The following is an 18,707-nucleotide window of genomic DNA, read 5'->3' on the forward strand; positions in this document are numbered from 1 at the left end:
TAACAAGAAAAATAAGTGTTTAATAGCAAATAATTTTATTAAAATGAAATGTAAACTAAATAAGCAATCATTTAAGCAGTAAGTGATGCTCTTAAACCAGTGCAAAAGAATTTACCATAGATGTTCAATAAATAAAAATTAAACTTACTTTTCTAAAAGGAACCTAAAAGAATTTATTTAAAAAAATTATGAACAAATCGCAGTAACAATGATTGCTTCTGAATTGATTACTTTATTGACAAATAATTAAATGGATTAATAATGTCCTACCATAAATAACAAGCACATATTATGCATAACTTTTTTTTGGAAAGAAGTTTACTTTCGGTATTTATTATTTTTTTCCCTTGCAGTGGTTTGCTTTCTGATTGGAACTGAATGGGGAAACTTTTGTTGTGTTGCAAAATAAACTTCGAATTATCCAGCATGCCGAAAAATTCGAATTTCCTGGCATGCTTGTCATTCTTGCTTTTTTCCTGCATGCCGGATAATGTGCAGTAATTCGCTAATTATATAACCTTTGCACACTCCCCCCCCCCCCCTCATTTCCTGGAAAAAATTGAAATGACACGTTTGGCTACCACCAACTACTCGCAATCAGAGTCATTGGCCCCGGGAACTGTAAGCTGTTCCATTTTGACTGTTTCATGCTCCAAGCTTGTGGCGCTCCTTAACTGTACTAAATCATTATTGTCTCATAGGTGTGGGTTCATTTGTATGCTAATGATAATAATATATTCAGAGCTCTAAAAAAAATTTTTTTGGCCTTGTTAATCTTGCCTGAATGAACTGATAATTGATAACAATTTGCAGATTGCACCAAAATCTTAGTTATATTAAAATGTTCCCTACTAGGGGTTAACGGACCTATTGGCCCACGGGCCTTTGCACCTTCATTTTAAAAAAGTTATATGTTCATAGTGTATAGAGCAGCCCTACCCAAAGGAGTTTACAGCAAATATTGTATATTTGACTTTGAATTCATAGCACCTGTGATAGTTAAGTTAGAGGGGGTAGAGGAGCCAAAGTGAGCGCCCTTGGCTAGTGCATTCTTGCACCCTTTGAACTTGTTCGCCTCCGTTTTTTTCCCTTACATTCATGGCGTGTGAAGCAATCTGGAAAACTTGCAGAAGGGGTTGCTATTCATATGCTTGGGTTTATCAATAGATTTATTTCAAACAAATCTAAAGAAGTTCTTCTGCCTTTATATAGAAGTTTGGTAAGACCTCATTTGGAGTATGCTGTTCAGTTTTGGTCTCCTTATCTTAAGAAAGATATTAATGTATTAGAAAGGGTTCAAGGCTAATAAATGGACTTTCTCATTTAGACTATGATTCCAGGCTTAGAAGGCTAAAAATGTACTGTCTTGAGCAAAGAAGAGACCGAGGGGACATGATTCAGTTGTTTAAATTTATTAAAATGAAAAATGTTACGGGACTGAAGTTTAGCACTGAAAACAGGACAAGGGGTCATTGTTTTAAACTATTTAAATCTCAGGCTCACATTGGATATTAGAAAAAATTCTTATTATAGCAGGGTAGTGGAACCTTGGAACAGCTTACCGGAAGAAGTGGTAATGAGCAAGGGGGAGTAAATAGTTTTAAGAGGGCCATTGATCTTCACTGGGGATTGCAAATTGACAAGGACCAGTCTAGCTGGGCCCAGAGCCTGTTGCTGATCGTCACTTTTGTATTTGTATATCATGCCCTACTTTATATTTCATGCAATTTTTAGCTCACTCGCGTAAGTCCTTCGTGGTGTTGCAATTTTTACAAACAGGAGTGTAATATGCTACACTAAATCAATACTACGGAGGGAATATGGGAACAATTCACATGTGCCACTAGATGTTATGTTCACAAATGCCCCATCATCTAACTTATAAAGCTCACTTGTAAAATATGAGAATTCGTTATTTAATTTAAAAAGATAATAATTAAACATTTCCATAAATTTACTTGAATGTTCACATAATGGATTGCAATAATTAAGATTAGCTTAATAGTTAGTTGAAAATATGTTTTTACGAGAAAAAGACTGACAAAACTACATACAAATCTAAAACAAAAAAGTTGCCACCACGGAAACATAAAATGGCTTATTGCTCTAAAAGTTTGGCCAAGTACTCCCATTACTAGGGAATTTTTCAAGATTTTTTGCTTGAAGTTATCTTAGTAAAATATACCCTACTCACATGAGCTCCATTTTCACATGTGCCCCCTTTCCCCTATATATTTCATGTTTGTATTTGATAACTTTCTTTCTTTTTTTTTTTTTTTTACTTTTTCATCAAACTTTATTTGCTATTACTTTTGTTGCAGGTATGTAACAAAAGTGTTCAATGTGTTCTCCCACAGAGTGAGTTGAACCTATTTTTGCAATAAACAAAAATAGCTCAGAAGAAATTTTGGTGCATAGTTTGTTTTGAAGATTTTTCCATAGTGGATTTAGAGTCATAATCATTGTACAGTAGGGTGGGCCGAAAAACAACTTATTTTTATTTCGATGTTGGGTAGTGCCGAAAAGGTGCCATTGGTAGAGCACAGTGCACATAAAAAATTTGAATTACTTTGCAAAACTCCTTGATCTGCCACAATTGGGTTGAAGATTCAAAAAAAATTCAGTTTTTTCATCTTTTTAACCAAAATTAATAAAAATAGTATGTTTCTATTTTCGATGATGCGCGGAAAAGGTGCCATTGGTGGCACTAAACTCCCATAAAAATTTTGAGGTGTGTGGTTACTTCTTTCCTTTGCTACAAATAAGCAGAAGTTTTAGCAATTTTCATTTTTTTTTTTTTTAGTAAGTCTTTTCATTGACTTATAAGCAATACAGACTTTTTGAATGATGCCACATTATGCTAATGAACTATCCCAAAAATTTGAAACTAGATTCCAAGATTTATTGTGGCTCTGGACCAGTGTACAAAGGCTCAGTACTATTTTGGATCCCTATAGTCTTCAGAACTTGTTTTCACATGAAAAAACGAGTTCTATCAAAGTACAGGAGCTGAGCTCCAATGGAAATTGAGCAATGCCACTGAAACCAACATATTCAAAAAAATTTGCATATAGAAAATTCTTAAACATACTTTTTGATGTACCTTTAGTTGCACTGAAGATTTAGTCATGGGCAACATTGATGATAATTTAGGAATAAATGGGAAGAAGGGAAAAAGTGACAAAAAAAAACAGCACAAAAAATACATGAGAGAGAAACATTGATAGTTAAAATTTTAAACTGTACTGAATCAAATAAGTAATTAGAAATACACTCACGAAAGATTAAATTTGAAGTTAAACTGCCACGTTGAAAAGTCAGTAGGTCTATTTCCGTGGGCATCCAAAAACGTTAAACCAAGCTGAATAATTTTTAATAAATCCACATTACACCGTAAAAGTTGATACTGATATTCACCAGTACTTCGAAACTCTCCAATTGGCCTTGCTACCACTCCAGGAAATTCAGTATCCTATTTAAAAAATAACAACCATGAAAGTTATAACATATGTCCTTAAATGTTATTTAAAATATTTTCAACAAAACATAAGGATTAGATTAGCATGCTCATATTTTGGTACATAAACAATATATTTGATCCCTTGTAAAACTACAAGCACTTTTCTCAAAAATCATTTTTTAAAATCAACTTCTTAAAATTTAGTAAGCATTTCAAGATGTCCAGAAATTGGTGATTTTTTTCTAATCTGGAAAACAAATAAAGTATATAACAGTGATACTGAAAGCTTCAGAGTTTTGTAGTATATTTTGGAGCAGACAAACTTTTTCTTTAGCTATCTAATGCCAGAAGAAATTCCTTCTTTTCTTTTAATTCAATTTAAAAATTCAATTACAGTAAACTCCCGAATAGCCATTGAAGAGCATGGCATTGCATCTGTGGTGGCATTGCAACTGCGGATAAGTGACTGCTCAAATAATTCGCAAATAAGGTAAAAACGATGCTACTGTACGCAAGAGCTGAAGAAGATCAATAACACTTGTATACATTTCAAATATAGCAAAAATGAAAACAGTTTATGTAAAATATGCAGAGAAAAGCTAGAAAAAGATTGCTCATTAATGCAAATGGATTACACACATAGGGGAGCAAATTGTGCAAGCAGATATACAACAGTTAGGTTACACCAAAAGTGCCAGGAAGTTAGGGAGAGGATTTTTTCCAGATTGAATCAGCAAGTAGTAACGATCTAAAGCAGTAAGTAGTGTATATCTAAATATCAGGTTTCAACTAGTCAGGTTTCAGTGACCTGAAAACGTTTGATGTCATTTGAAGGGGGGAAGAAAGAAATAGAAATGTCTAAAAATAAATTTTGCACTTGTCAAGTTAATATGTGTGCATTTATCTACTCGGTAAATCTTTTTTTTTTTTTTTGTGAAAGTGTGAAAGGCCACAAATAATCCACCTTGCAGATAAACCCTTTGTGCATAACCGGGAGTTTTTTTGAAGTTAAATTAACTTGAAAAAAAATCAGTTATTTTCTTTTAATAATTTTACTTGTTTGTATTATCCATTGAACTATAAGTAACCTGGAAAGACTGCTCCCAATTCCCCCCTGTGTTAAAGAATTGTGCCCGCTTTCAAACCGGTTCTAAGTAGCTGACAGGAGAGAAGACGGCAAAAGACAGCGTTCTTAGCATTGGAGACATAGGAAGACGTACAAGAATTTCGTCAAAATTACTTTTAGTTATAACAATAATTCGTTGTATGACACAATGAATGACATATGTATGAACATCGTAGTAAAAAGCGCGCTGTCATTGATAAGGCTAACTTTTCTGATGATGACAGCATGCTTTTGTCTATGTATTCGGAATGTTTAGAGAGTACCGCCCCTACTAATTATCAAAATAATATATTGTATTACATAGGGGGCTTTGTGATCTCTAAAATTATACAAAATTGTACTTGCATTATGTGTATTGACATGTTACTCGACAAAGAGCTGCATAATAACGATTTAACTTCCAAAAATCCCAAAGCATTCACGTCTCATGTCTCGAAGGGTAACTTGTTTATGTGCTCAGATATAGTATTTAAAATTACTTGTGCTTCCGAAAAAGCCTTTCAAATATTAAAATCAAAACAGAATTTCTTTAAAAATAATACAAACATAGCAGTTAGAATAATAGCAAATGAATACATTCTAAACAAAGGTTTAAAATTTGCATACCCTATAACAGAAGAAATCGGATATGAGCATCTTCATAAATCTCAAATGGTTACAAAAATAATTGAAACGTACATTAATTTAAGACTGCATTCTCATGCAAAATATTTAACACTTCATATTTGTCATAGAAACACCACAACAGTGCGGTAAAAACTAAATAAATTGATTTTGTTCAAAAATTGTTAGCAGTGATCACATAATAACGATTGTAAAATATTTCACGTGATAAAATAAAAAATAATTCATTTTTCTATGTGTTATGTGCTTTGTTGTGTGCATATATTTCATTTTGTCATTGCCATTATAAATAATTTTCATTGTAATAATATAATCAGTTCTCTTTTGGCAATATTTTCTGTGGATTCTTTCTATCAAGGATTAAAATTTTCCAAGTTCGTTTCTTGACAGACGCATTCTGTGAAGATTTAAAAGTAAAATATTCTTAAAACTTAAAAAAAGAAATTCTTAATATTCCTTCACTTAGATTGCTTATTTAATACGTTTAAATAATGTTAAAAAAGTAAAGAGCGGAGTTCATCTGTTTATTATAAAAATAGGTTGTTATGGAGTTATGATGCATTTTTGTGTGAATTTAAGAAGGATTTTGTTTCAAATAATGTGATTTACTCTTGTATCCTAAGTGAGCAAAGCAGATTTCCCGAACCAGAGCGTTTGACAGATTCCGTGGCCTACGAGGATAACGCTAAATTTGCGTAGGCTACTTTTCTGTCTTCGCTCCTGTCAAGTGGAGGGGAGAAATCAGCACACTTTTTGCCCGCAGCACGCATTCCTGTTTTAGTATAGTTCAATGGTATTATCTCAGAGAGACCAAATTGCTCAAAATGGCTCTCCTCCCTCCTAGTAGTGTGGTTTTTACAGATTGCTCTGAAAATGCAATCACGGCACCTTGAAATTGCTGTGTAATACTTTTCTCTCTGCTTGGTTTAAACAAACAATTTTTAAAATAAAAGTCAATTCAAATCAGATTTGAACTTTAAACTGCAAATGAATAATTAGAAAAAATGTCATCACACACATCAGATAAGGTTATCAAATTTGAAATTATCCTTATTCGATTATGTCGTTAATAATTGACAGTGTAAGAGGCCTGACTGTGCAGACCTCTTAAAATGCCTTTCTGAAGTTATTTTACTTTAAAATACTTTCAGTTGCCATTTTTATACTTTTGGTGCCTTCATTTTGAAAAACGTGATCACTTTGCATTCAAATTGAGAAAAAAAAATTTTGACCAATCACGGTTGCTTATTGTTCTCACTTGACTGTTTTTGGCATTCCTATGATTTTATTTTCCCACCAGCACCCTCCGCAGCATCACCGTCGACCGGCTCCTCACGATGCTGCACCTCTAGCGAAAACGGTCTCCAGGTTTCGTCAATATCCTACACGTACACGCATACATACACCTACACACATAGATACACCTACACACATACATGCACCTACACACATACATACACCTACACACATATACAAACACATACACACACACCTACACACTCACATACACACAACTACCCACACACTCATGCCTGCACACAGACACAAACACATATGCTTACACACACATACCCCCTACACACAAACACACATACCCCCTACACACAAACACACATACCCCCTACACACAAACACACATGCCCCTGCACACAAACACACACGCCTGCATATACACATACACTCGTGATTCTGAAAAACATAATTTGAATTCCAGATGACAAAATTCAAATTAATTTTTTTCTTTTCATTTTATATACTTACTATGCTTCGTGAAGAGGCAAATAAATTGTTAAAAAATACATATTAAATTTTCAAACAAATTTCTGTGTTCTTCATGAAAGTCAGAAAGTTATAGTTTTAGTCGCTGGTTCAATTTTATTTTTGCCTCAATTGCATCGAGAGTAATTAATTACATGCTTATCGTAGAGCTTAAAAATGCAATTCTAAAATCATTCTAATTAAATAAATTCTTTCATATGATGTTTATACCTTTAACACCTTCAGTTTGAATATCGTGATCTTTTTGCATCCACTATAGGAATCGAATTTTCTTCATTTTCAATGTTTACTATACAGTCGACTCCCGCTAGAGCGCGATTTGACTTATGCGAAATGGCTGCAACGTGCGTTTTCCACGTACAACGAATTTTACAGCTGAAGTAAATTTCTCGCTCACAAAACAAAACTATTTGGAAAGGAATTGTGGTGTTATGTGTCGGCTTCATTATTGACTACTAAATATTTACTTCGTGATTGAATTTTTGTTAGCATCACTGATTGCACAAGTTCCTTCACACCGCACCAGTCGAAAAATCACTTTGTTAGTGTGTATAAATAACCACTCCATATTTTTCTTTTATTTAATCTTAAGATTAAAGGTGATGAAATCTTGTGTCACCTAGGAACTTTGTTGCTTAATCTAAAGTTTGTGAAGATGGAAACAAAAAGCAAATGTTTGTGACAATTTAAGAAAATGTCAAGATTCTTGTTACATTTAAACAACTAAAAAGTGGATCGAAGGTAGTACGACAATGAGGTATGGAGTGAATCTATCATACATACAATTAGAAGTCAAGAAAAGGCAATCTGTATAAGTTCAGAACTTATTTTTAATATGAAGCTTGCAGAATAGTGTGTAGGCAAAATGCTTATAGTATGAAATTGGAAGCTGCTCTGGAATCATGGAATATAGCGACCCTGAAAAAAGGGTGTTACCAGGGGTGGAAAAGGGGTGGAAAAGTTATACAAGTAAATGAAGTTAATGATTAAAAATATAGTAGAATAACGATATGACTGCACAGCATAAATTATCATCTTCAATTTTTAAGTGATAAATGTAACTATCAGGGGGCTGACCAGAGGATATTTGGACCCTTCACAAAAATTCGTTCAACCAAAACGGACCTTTCACAAAATCCCGATCAACTAAAACGGACCCTTCACAAAATTCTGATAAACAAGAACGGATCTTTCAAATTGTTTATTGAAAGAGCAAATCTTAAAGCAAAATAATGCATATTTCCGTGTATAAAACCAATAATTTTTGGAACTTTTTTTAAAGTCAAATTAGATCAGTTTATACAAAATCTGCCAATTTTGCAAAGAAAAAAAAAACGGTACTCTTGTGATGCTCCTGCAAGCGATAAATAATTGCTACTGCCAAATAAATATAATGCTTGTTGTTTGTTTCTTGGAAAGGAATTAACAGCTGAAAATAAGTTTGGATTTAAATAATTTTGTTTTGTTTTTTTGTTTTAACACAGCTAATTGGCAGCAGTGTTGTGGTAAACTTTTCTGAAAAGGTGCTGGTAAACACTTTTCTCCCCGCTCATGATTTAATAATCAACAATAATAATAATATATATCAGCGAAATGAACTTAGAACTGCAAAGGGATAGTAAGGGTGGGGAAAAAATATGATCGCTTCAGATAGGGTTACCAACTTCAAAATTATTGCCACTTAGCCTCTGGAGTTTTACCATCTTGTCAATATTTGCGTTTTTACGGGTGCGGTGCAATGTTTAACTGTTATTTTGGGAGAAATTATATGGGTTTGAGTTTTCGATGCTAAGAAGGATGATTAACTTTAAATAAACTCTTTTAGTTACCTTTTTTTTTTTTTAGATGTCTACATTTTGAAAAATGCAATCTTTTAACATCCAATGTGAGAATCCTATTTTGTTTTTTTTTTTTCAAGCTAACTTTGCTTTATTAGGATGCAAATAAATGAAAAGTCTCTTTATTTTTGTTAAAACGCTCATTTCAAGTTTTAGAAGCAAAATTTTTCATTTTCTTTTATTAGTCAAAAATTAAAATGCTGAGTCGATGTTTTCTTTTTTTTTTTCTTCAACTGTGTCCAGATTAGTGATGTGGATCGGGTAAATACCCAGTGGGTAGGTAAATATTTTTTGGGTATTTACCCAAGGCCTGGGTTAATACCCAAAAACAGGGTATTTTCCAAAAAATTACAAAAAGTGAATGGGAATATTTTAAAATTCAAATATGAAATAATTGGTAAAACTGATACATACATATGTATTACAGAGTTTATAATATTTTTTATTGAAAGAATTGATTTAATATGAATGAAACATATCGTGAACCAAAGAATCTTTCTTTTCAATGTCATAATTGGAGAAGTATAGGCAATTCAATGATGAACTTCAGGATTTCAAAGTCACAATCTAGATTAGTCATATCCAAAATGAAAAAAAAAAAAGAAGCATGAGGGATGTTTGGAAGAATAATCTGAGAAGTTATTAAGACTATGATGTTATTTATTTATTTTATTGCTGTTTAAGTGATAATGTGGCAAATATAGAAACAGTTTTCACATTAATAAGCACAAAAAAAATCGCTAAATTTTGAAGTGTAAATCACTTCAAAATTTTCTGTCGCATACAATTGAAATTGTGAAAACGATAAAACGAAGCCGTGTATTACAAGCAATGTTCGTCAAAATTTAAAACCAAGAGGTGGCGAAATCTGCTACTTCTTTGAAACTTCCAGTAAAACTTCGCTTTGTTTTCAATCTCGACACAATTCTTTAATAGTTTACAAAGTATTAGCAACAATGGAGGTCCTACATCAGTGCCTGCAACATGTCTAGCGACTGAATTTTTTTAGGTGCAAAAGGAAATTTTCTTAGGGGAAGTCTGTGGTCACTGGGGGCAAACTTTCTGTAGCTTCATTCCTAGAAAAATTTTGAACTGCTATTGAAAACCACAAAATGCTACACAGAAAGTTAGTCTCGTCAGGGTTCGTCTATGTATTTCTGTTAATTGAGGAACAAAAACGGGGAAAAAATTGAAAGTTTATGAAAAAGTGATTAACAATAAACCAAGACTCTGATTATAATATCCGATTTTTTTAACGTGTGTTAACATACAAATAATCCGGGACTTCGTGATTCTGATAACATTAAGCGAATGATCAGGGGTCTGTCCAGGTTTTTTCACAGGGTCCGTTTTTTGTGAAAAATCAAATAATTTTGTGAAAAATGAATTACTTTTGTAAAAAATCAAATAATTTTGCAAAAAAAAAAAAAAATTTGTTAAAACAAAATTTTAGAATTTAGAGATGGCACAAACTGCATCAATTAAACTTAAAGTTGAATGTTTTCCTCTTCTATGTCGAGAATATCATTCTGCAGTGTTTTTTTATATCGTTCTGGATATTTAGTGAGGGGGGGGGGGGCATCACTCTCTCAAGTATCAATATTTATCTACCATTCTACATTATGTTAAATTATACTAGAAACATTTCTGTACAGTATTAAAAATATTTGTAATAAAAAAATAAATAAAATTAAATTCAGTCAAGAGGGTTCAGCATTTTTAACTTTTTGACCCAAGACACTTAAAAAGCACAGAATTTCGTTTAAAACTTATAAATTCCGTGATTTTAACAAAAATAAAAAGATATTTTAATTGTTTACCTCTTAACAAAGCGTAATAAACATCAAAAATTTGAAAATTCGGATTCCCATAGCGGATGCAAAGAGATCGTAATTCTCAAATTGAAGGCATCAAAAGTATAAAAACGGCTTATAAAAGAAATATTTTTGATAAAATTATTTTAAAATTGCATTTTAGAGTCCTATGATAAACATTTCATTATTATCTGTGGACACAGTTGAAGCAAAAAAAAAAAAATATAATAATAATAAACCATTTATATCTATCCTCATAAAAGAAAATGGAATTTTGCTTTAAAAACTTGAAATGAGAGTTCTAACAAATATACAAATACTTTTCATTTATTTGCATCCTAATAAAGCGAAGTTAGCTTGAAAAAAGAACAAAATATGATTCTCATTTAGGATGTTAAAAGATTGCATTTTTCGAAGTGTAGACATCTAAAGAGAAAAAAATACGGTAATTAAAAGAGTTTATTTAAAGTTAATCATCCTTGTTAGCATCGAAAAATCAAAACCCATATAATTTTCTCCCAAAATAACAGTTAAACATCGCACCGCACTGCACCTTAAAAACGCAAATATTGACACGCTGGTAAAATGATGAGAATTTTTTCTAATCATGTCACTATAAAGGTTCAATGCCAGACTCTAAAAGTGGTGATAATTTTGAAGTTGGTGACCCTATCTGAAGCGATCATATTTTCCCCCCACCCTTACTATCCCTTTGCAGTTCTAAGTTCATTTCACAGATATATATTATTATTGTTTATTAAATCATGAGCGGGGAGAAAAGTGCTTACCAATGCCTTTTCAGAAAAGTTTACAACAACACCGCTGCTAATTAGCTGTGATAAAACAAACAACAAGCATTATATTTATTTGGCAGTAGCAATTATTTATCATTTGCGGGAGCATCAGAGTGCCTTTTTTTTTTGCAAAAGTAGACGATTTTGTATAAGCTGATCCCTCTAATTTGACTTCAGAAAAGGTTCCAAAAATTATCGGTTTATACACAGAAATATGCGTTATTTTGCTTTCGCATTTGCTCTTTCAACAAACAATTTGTGAAAGATCCGATCTTGCTTATCAGAATTTTGTGAAGGGTCCGTTTTGGTTGATCGGGATTTTGTGAAAGGTCCGTTTTGGTTGATTGGAATTTTGTGAAGGGTCCGTTAACGGACCCAAATATCCTCTGGCCAGACCCCTGATGATAACATTAATCGTGATCACATTAAGCGGCGCATACTGTATTTTAGTTGAATATAAATTTTTGAAATAAATACCCGGGTAAATACCCATTTTGGGTATTTACCCGGGTATATACCCTGGGTATTTACCCATAAAAAAATACCCGGGTATTTTACACCACTAGTCCAGATATTAATGATATGTTTATTATAGGACTCTAAAATGCAATTTTAAAATAGTTTTATCAAAAATATTTCTTTTACAAGCCGCTTTTATATTTTTGATGCCTTCACTTTGAGAATTGCGATATCTTTGCATTCGCTATGGGAATCCGATTTTTTGAATTTTTGATGTTTAGTACTAGTGATGTTCTGAATATCCATATCCGTATCCACGGATATTCGAGGGAAAATAAAGATCTGTATCCATATCCGTATCTGTTACTTTTTTGACAGATCTTAAACAGACCTTTTCTATTCTAAGAATTCTTAAATATTTGAATAAAAGACTCCTAAATTCTGTTTAATTAGGTTTTATTCCCTATATAAATTGTAAGGTATCATCTCAGAATCCAATTTGTACACCCTGTCGCAAAAAGGAAGGGGTAATAAGTTTTAAAAGTGTGTATCTGTGTGTTTATTTGTGGCATCGTAGTTCTTAAACAGATGAACCGGTTTGAGAGGTCTTTTTTTGTTCAAAAGGTAACTTGATGGAAAGTGTTCTTAGCTTGGCCTCGTTTTTGTAGAACTTTAATCACCGGAGACATAAAATAAAAACCGATTTAACGTTTTTCACAATTATGGAACTAAAAATTTACCCATACGTTAAAATTATTGGCCCTAATTGAAAGCACAAAGTTTTCTGCGTTTGATATTTATTTGGAACTTCCAAGTTATGTTATATACAATAGGAGCTATAATCTTGTTAATTAAATTTTAAATGCAATTCTAAGCCTTTATAAACGTGATTGGTAGCAATTTCATAGTCGGAAGATAAGGAGAAAAAGTTCAGTGATCTAAAATTTCTATCTGCTGTCAATTTATATTTGTTAACAATTTGTGTTCTGACCTGAGAAATTCACCTTAATATGAGGTCTGCCCTCTGAGACATGTCTTTTTTTTTTTTTTTTTTAATTTTTAATTTAATATTAGTTTTTGCTATTTGATTTGGGGTTTCTGTTAGTCTTCATTCTGGTTTTTCTTGGCATCCTTCAAAAAAAGTGAGACTAAATTCTCTATTTATTGTTTATAATGGAATTCCCGCCTCTTTTATTTCGTCAGTCGGAGTAAAATGGGTGGAATGAGTCAGCACTGCATTTATGCTGAAATAAAATGCGAAAAAATATTTCTAGCCTGTCCGTAGCAGCTTTACACTCTTGCTCCTGTATCCTACATCTACCGAGCAAGCTTGAAATATTTTTTCACATTCTATTTAAGCATTAATGCAGCGCTGACCATTCCTTCCAATTCTTCCTCAATTTTAACGGAAATTTCATTAAAGTAAACATAGTCGTGATTATATTTTCACCGTAGATGACATTTTTTGAAGAAACAGTGCCATTATCCTGATGGGAATACCTTCCGTAACAATTTTTAAACTTAGGTAGTTGAATTAAGTATAGAAATTTTGGGGTCCGTACCCGCGGATCTTACACTAATCATCCGGATCCGTATCCACGGATCTACTTTTTTAACGACCCAGCACATCACTATTTAGTGCGCTTTGTTAAGAGGTAAACAAGTAAAATCTCTTTGTATTTTTGTTAAAATCATGGAATTTATAAGTTTGAAACGAAATTCTGTGATTTTTAAGCGTGTCTTGGGTCAAAAAGTAAAATGCTGAACCCTTGTCTGATTTTTTTTTTTTTGTTACAGTTATTTTAAATGCTGTACAGAAATATTTCTAGTATAATTTAAAGTAGCGTAGAATAGTAGATAAATATCGATACTTGAGAGAGTGATGCCACCGCCCCCCCCCCCCCTGCCAAATACTAAAAAACAGCCCAGAATGATTCTCAACATAGATGAGGAAAACACTCAATTTTAAGTTTAAATGATGCAGTTTCTAAATTCTATTTTTTTTTTTTTGCAAAATTATTTGACTTTTCACAAAATTAATTCATTTTTCACAAAATTATTTGATTTTTCACAAAAAATGGACTCTGCGAAAAATCCTGGACAGACCCCCTAACTATGGATAAGTGTATAAACTGTACAGTACTACTCTAGTGCAGCACTTTATTGTTACTGCATAGTGTACACCTACCATACTGTTTTATTTTGTGTCTTTCTTTCCCATTGATCATTGATTTTGTGCATCGTAACAGCATTTTATGTTGAATAATGCAGCTTTTACAAAAATACAGTAAAAATTCCACTCTTTATGTAAGAAACGGTAATATATAGTTAAAATATGGTCTAAAACAGTTTGGGAGGTGTTCAAAAATAGCTAAAATAGTTGGGTATGTTGACAAAAAAATCATATACAGTGAAACCTCCTTTAATGGACACTCCCGAATAACGGACACCTCTAATTAACGGACATTTTTGCAAGTCCCAGTCCCTCAATATAGGCCATTCCATGTAATTCACTCTGAACAACGGACACTCCGAATAACGGACAGTTATTTCACAAAAAATTTCCCTTGCAATCGTAGCACTTCCGAGTTTTTTCTTTACACAGAATATCTTAGTAACTGCGTGCCTTACAAAGCTTTTCATCCTCCACAACTGATATCCCCCCCCCCCCGTCATTTCCTTATTGCTGTTTCTTGGAATTCAAAGGGTAGTAATGGGCAGAGGCAGCGATTGGGTCTTAAAAGTTGGGGGCAGAAAAAAAAAGCAACTAAAAGTCATTTTGGGGGCAGCAAAAAATGAAAAAGAAAAAAAAAAGTCATAATTTTGTTACGGCTAGTTTTGGGAGTATTGAAGCAGATAAGTGAAAACTGATGTCAGTCTAACAATTAACGTACGTTTTTCTTAAGATTTTAATGAATTTTGTACACAATAACTATTCAAAAGTTAAGATAAAAAAGAAGAAACTGGGCGCTTTTTCTAACTGGGGCTCTCGGGAGATGCAATTAAGCAGACCGGCGCCTGTAGTAGTCGGCTTTTTGGCGCCGTGGTTTCGTTGGGTTGTTTAATTTTTAGACATGAAAAAGATTGGCCCATATTCAAGGTCATATTGCCAACTGTCAATCATGCAATAGTGATACTCGAGATAAAATACATAAATTAACTATAAAAAGTGTGGGGGGGAGGGGGGTTGCTGCGCCGAATCGCCGCCGTTGGTAATGGGATATTCATAGCCTGAGATGAATTGAGAGGCAAGCGAACCTGCTTTTCATGCAGCAATCGTAGCTTTGCAGTTGCAAACTTTCCTAAAGGCGTGTTGATTTAGTTGATTTTTTTGTGTGACAATATTATTTGAGTTTTAAAATGGCAACTAAAAGAAAGAGACTGACATTGAAAGAAAAAAAATAATGTTTTGGATGTTGCCGAAAAAGAAAAAATAAGTGTGCGCTGTTATGCCGATCGTTTTCAAGTTGGGAAAACTCAAATCAGCGAAATTTAAAAAGATAAAGACGAATCTAGAAAATTGTGGATTGTAAGTTCGAATGAAAATTTAAAAAATGTAAAGTTTCACAACACAGAAACCAGTGAAATAGACGAAATTGTCATGAAATGGTTCAGAGCTGCTCGTGCGAAGAACGTCCCAATAAGCGGGTATTACTCCAAGAGAAATCCAGAGAAGTCGGGGAAAACTTTGAGGATAGACTTTGAGGATTTTAAGGCGTCAAATGGATGGCTTGAAAAATTCCGAACACGGCACAACATTTCTTTTAAATCCATTTGTGGCGAAAAACAAATTAATTACACTTGACGTAAAATGTAGTAAACCTTTCACAATTGTTTCGATTGTGTTCTACAAAGGGAACAGCAACCCATTTTGAAAAAGGTAAATTAAGTAGTTCCTCCTAATAGCGGACACCTCCCAATAATGGACAAAACTTCTAGTCCCTTGACTGTCCGTTATTTGGAGGTTTCACTGTATATACCCTTTTCCACAACTCGAAATTTCAATTTACGCGGGGAGTCTTGGAACGTATCCCTCACATAAGTTGGGATCTGATTGTACCTTGTTTGGATGCAAAACAAATAAATTTCTTTTGTCTTTCAATTAAGATCATTGAATTGAAAAGTTTCAATAGAAATTCAATAAGAGTGTCAAATGTCAAAAAAGATTAATCTATTGCTCGTTGAATTTTATATATATATACTAGCTGCATTATAGTGTGTTGCACGACCTATTCAAAAATAAAAGTTTTGTTAATTGCCGCGTGTTCAACAATCAGAGTAAAATTTCCCGTTGGAATAATTGCCACAGTTCCTAAACATGCCATTAAAATTTGGACCTTAGTCCCTAAAAGTTCCCATTCAAATGAAAAAACTTTGCAAGTAAAGTGTACACTCCCTAAAAAATCAAAATATCCGAATGAATAAGGAGAAATAGATAAAAGGATCATTTGAATAAAGGCAAGAAATCCACAATAGCATCAACAGACCCTTTGAATCCTCATTAGAATTAGAACAACAGCCCCTCACCCCCCAAATCCCCAGAAGAATCTCTACTCCACATTACTCCTTGAAATTCTTTTATTGAGTGAGGACAATAGCCCTTAAAGATCCCTATCAGAGTGAGGACAACATTCTCTAAAAATTCTCATCACCCCCCCCCCCCCCCCATATTCTCCATTGAAAAAAGAAAAAGTTCTTCAAAAAATTTTCTTATGATAAAAACTTCTATTTATAAATATCCCTTTTAGAATAAGGGTTACAGTTTTCAAATCTCATCAACAATCCCTCTAAAAATATCCGGAGAAGTCAAATACAGTAAAACCTGTAAAGTTGACCACCTTTGTAAGTTGACCACCTGTCTATGTTGACCACTTTTGTCAGGAACGGAATTTGTCCTATCTCATATAATGAAGGAAAACCTCTGTAACTTGACCACCTCTCTATCTTGACCACCTGTCTATCTTGGCCACTAATGTACGCCGAATTTGGTTTGAAGTATTGTAAAAAACCCTTTGTAAGTTGACCACTTGGTTTATTTTTTAAAACTTTCTTCAGCAAATTATTTTATTTTATTATTTATTAATTATTATTATTATTATTATTATTCGATAGCTTTCCAAGAATGTTTTTAATGCTTTGATGACAGACTAGCATTTTACTAACTAAACAGCAGCATAAAGCTTATGCTGCTCTTTATTCTCTAAACTTGTTTTTCATTTGTTGTTCTATTTGAGATAGCTTTTTGTTCTCTGCTCAATGAAAATAAGTGTCAGTAGAAAAGTTAAATCTTTTCTTTCAGTTGCAATATGTTATGGCAACACAGGAATTGTGCTAAAAAGAGCAGGCCCGGATCTATACATTTTGATTCCCCTGCAACAAAATATGTTGGGCCCCTCCCTAGTGGCCAGCAGTGTCTATTTGTAAAGTGCATAAGTCTTAGTGCTAGTTTTTTTCTATTTTATCTTCAATTTCTAGGGTCATTAGCCCCTTTAAGGATGCGGGCCCCTCGCACTGCGGATACACAGATCTGGGCTGCTAATGAGTAAAGTTATATGTTTCTGGTGCAAGGGATTAAGAGATAGGACATTTTAATTTTGCCTTTATGAACTGGGAGAGTCGAGCTTGTTACTATTTGTGCTATACATAAAAAGGCTTCAAAAAGAAAGTTAGTTGAACTTGAGATTAATAAAAAGTATGAAACATTAAAATTAATTGAAAATGGAGAAATCCAGAGGAAATTAGCTGGCATATATGGAATTTCTAAACCTACAGTGTCTAATATAGTTAAAAACAAGGAAAAAATAACAAAATTATTTTTTGTTTATTATTAAAAATACTAATAGGTATTTTTAATTATTGTTTCACTTTCAATAATGCTAAATACTGAAAGTGAGTTTAACAGAAAGAGTACATGATGCAAGAAATGACAAAAAGAAAAAAAAAATTACCGCCCTTTATAAGTTGACCACCTGTCTAAGTTGACCACCAAAGTGCTGAACCGCAAGTGGTCAACTTACACAGGTTTCACTGTAGTACTAAAAACCCCTTTCAGAATGAGAAAACATTTTAAAAATAACATCAAATCTCTATCAGAATTGGAACAATAGCTTCAAAAAACTTCCCTTTCAATAAATTCTTTATAAGTCTCCATTAGAATAATGACATCAGTCCCTCAAAATCTATATCAGCATCAACCATTCTTAAACAATATTAACAGCAAATCTAAAAGTCCCAATTAGATTAAAGTGAATAGTAAAAGTCTCCACTAAATACTATTGAAATCTTTGATTATATTCTGCTGGCAGTACAAAAGAAATTAGAAAATCGCAGAAAAATGACTAAAAAGAGAAGAAATTTTAAATCTCCTGATTTCAGGAAAAGCCTCAAAGCAAAAACAAGAAGAAAAAAATGACTGCAGATTTTCTTCTCAATGATTTTATTCACGCCAATTAAAACTGAGCTTGCTGTATAAGAATTTAAAATTGATTTTTCCTTACTTGAAATTGCTCCAAACTTTTCTCTTGGTGATTTGAGGGTCTTTGTGGTTTCAAAAATCTGAAGGAAGAAAATCTTTTGAAGGTTCGTTTTATCATGGACTTTCAAATGAGACTAAAATTGAGCCGATCAGATAATTATTTTACGTAGAAAGAGTCATTTAATACCATTTTGGATCCCAAATTTAAAATTTGAACAGTTTGGTACTTTTTTGGAATACAACCCCCGCCCCCCCCCCCCCTACAACTCTTCCTGAGTATAGAAGTACCTTCCTGCCAAATTTGGCCATGATCCAATGTAACCCATGGATATAAGTCT

The 18,707-nt window shown here is 33.0% G+C and overlaps 1 protein-coding gene across 4 annotated transcripts in view; it reads right to left on the minus strand.

The window, feature by feature from the left end:
- The window catches only part of LOC129218623 (CCR4-NOT transcription complex subunit 7-like), a 77,126-nt gene that overhangs the window by 31,908 nt on the left and 26,511 nt on the right, over nucleotides 1-18,707 (minus strand). For all 4 annotated transcript variants that reach the window (XM_054852941.1, XM_054852943.1, XM_054852944.1 and 1 more), the window contains one exon: nucleotides 3,279-3,472. In XM_054852941.1, coding sequence (XP_054708916.1) covers nucleotides 3,279-3,472 — 194 coding nt within the window. The remainder of the gene's footprint in view (nucleotides 1-3,278; nucleotides 3,473-18,707) is intronic.

This window comes from Uloborus diversus, chromosome 3 (assembly GCF_026930045.1).
Source record: "Uloborus diversus isolate 005 chromosome 3, Udiv.v.3.1, whole genome shotgun sequence".
Lineage (NCBI taxonomy): Eukaryota > Metazoa > Arthropoda > Arachnida > Araneae > Uloboridae > Uloborus > Uloborus diversus.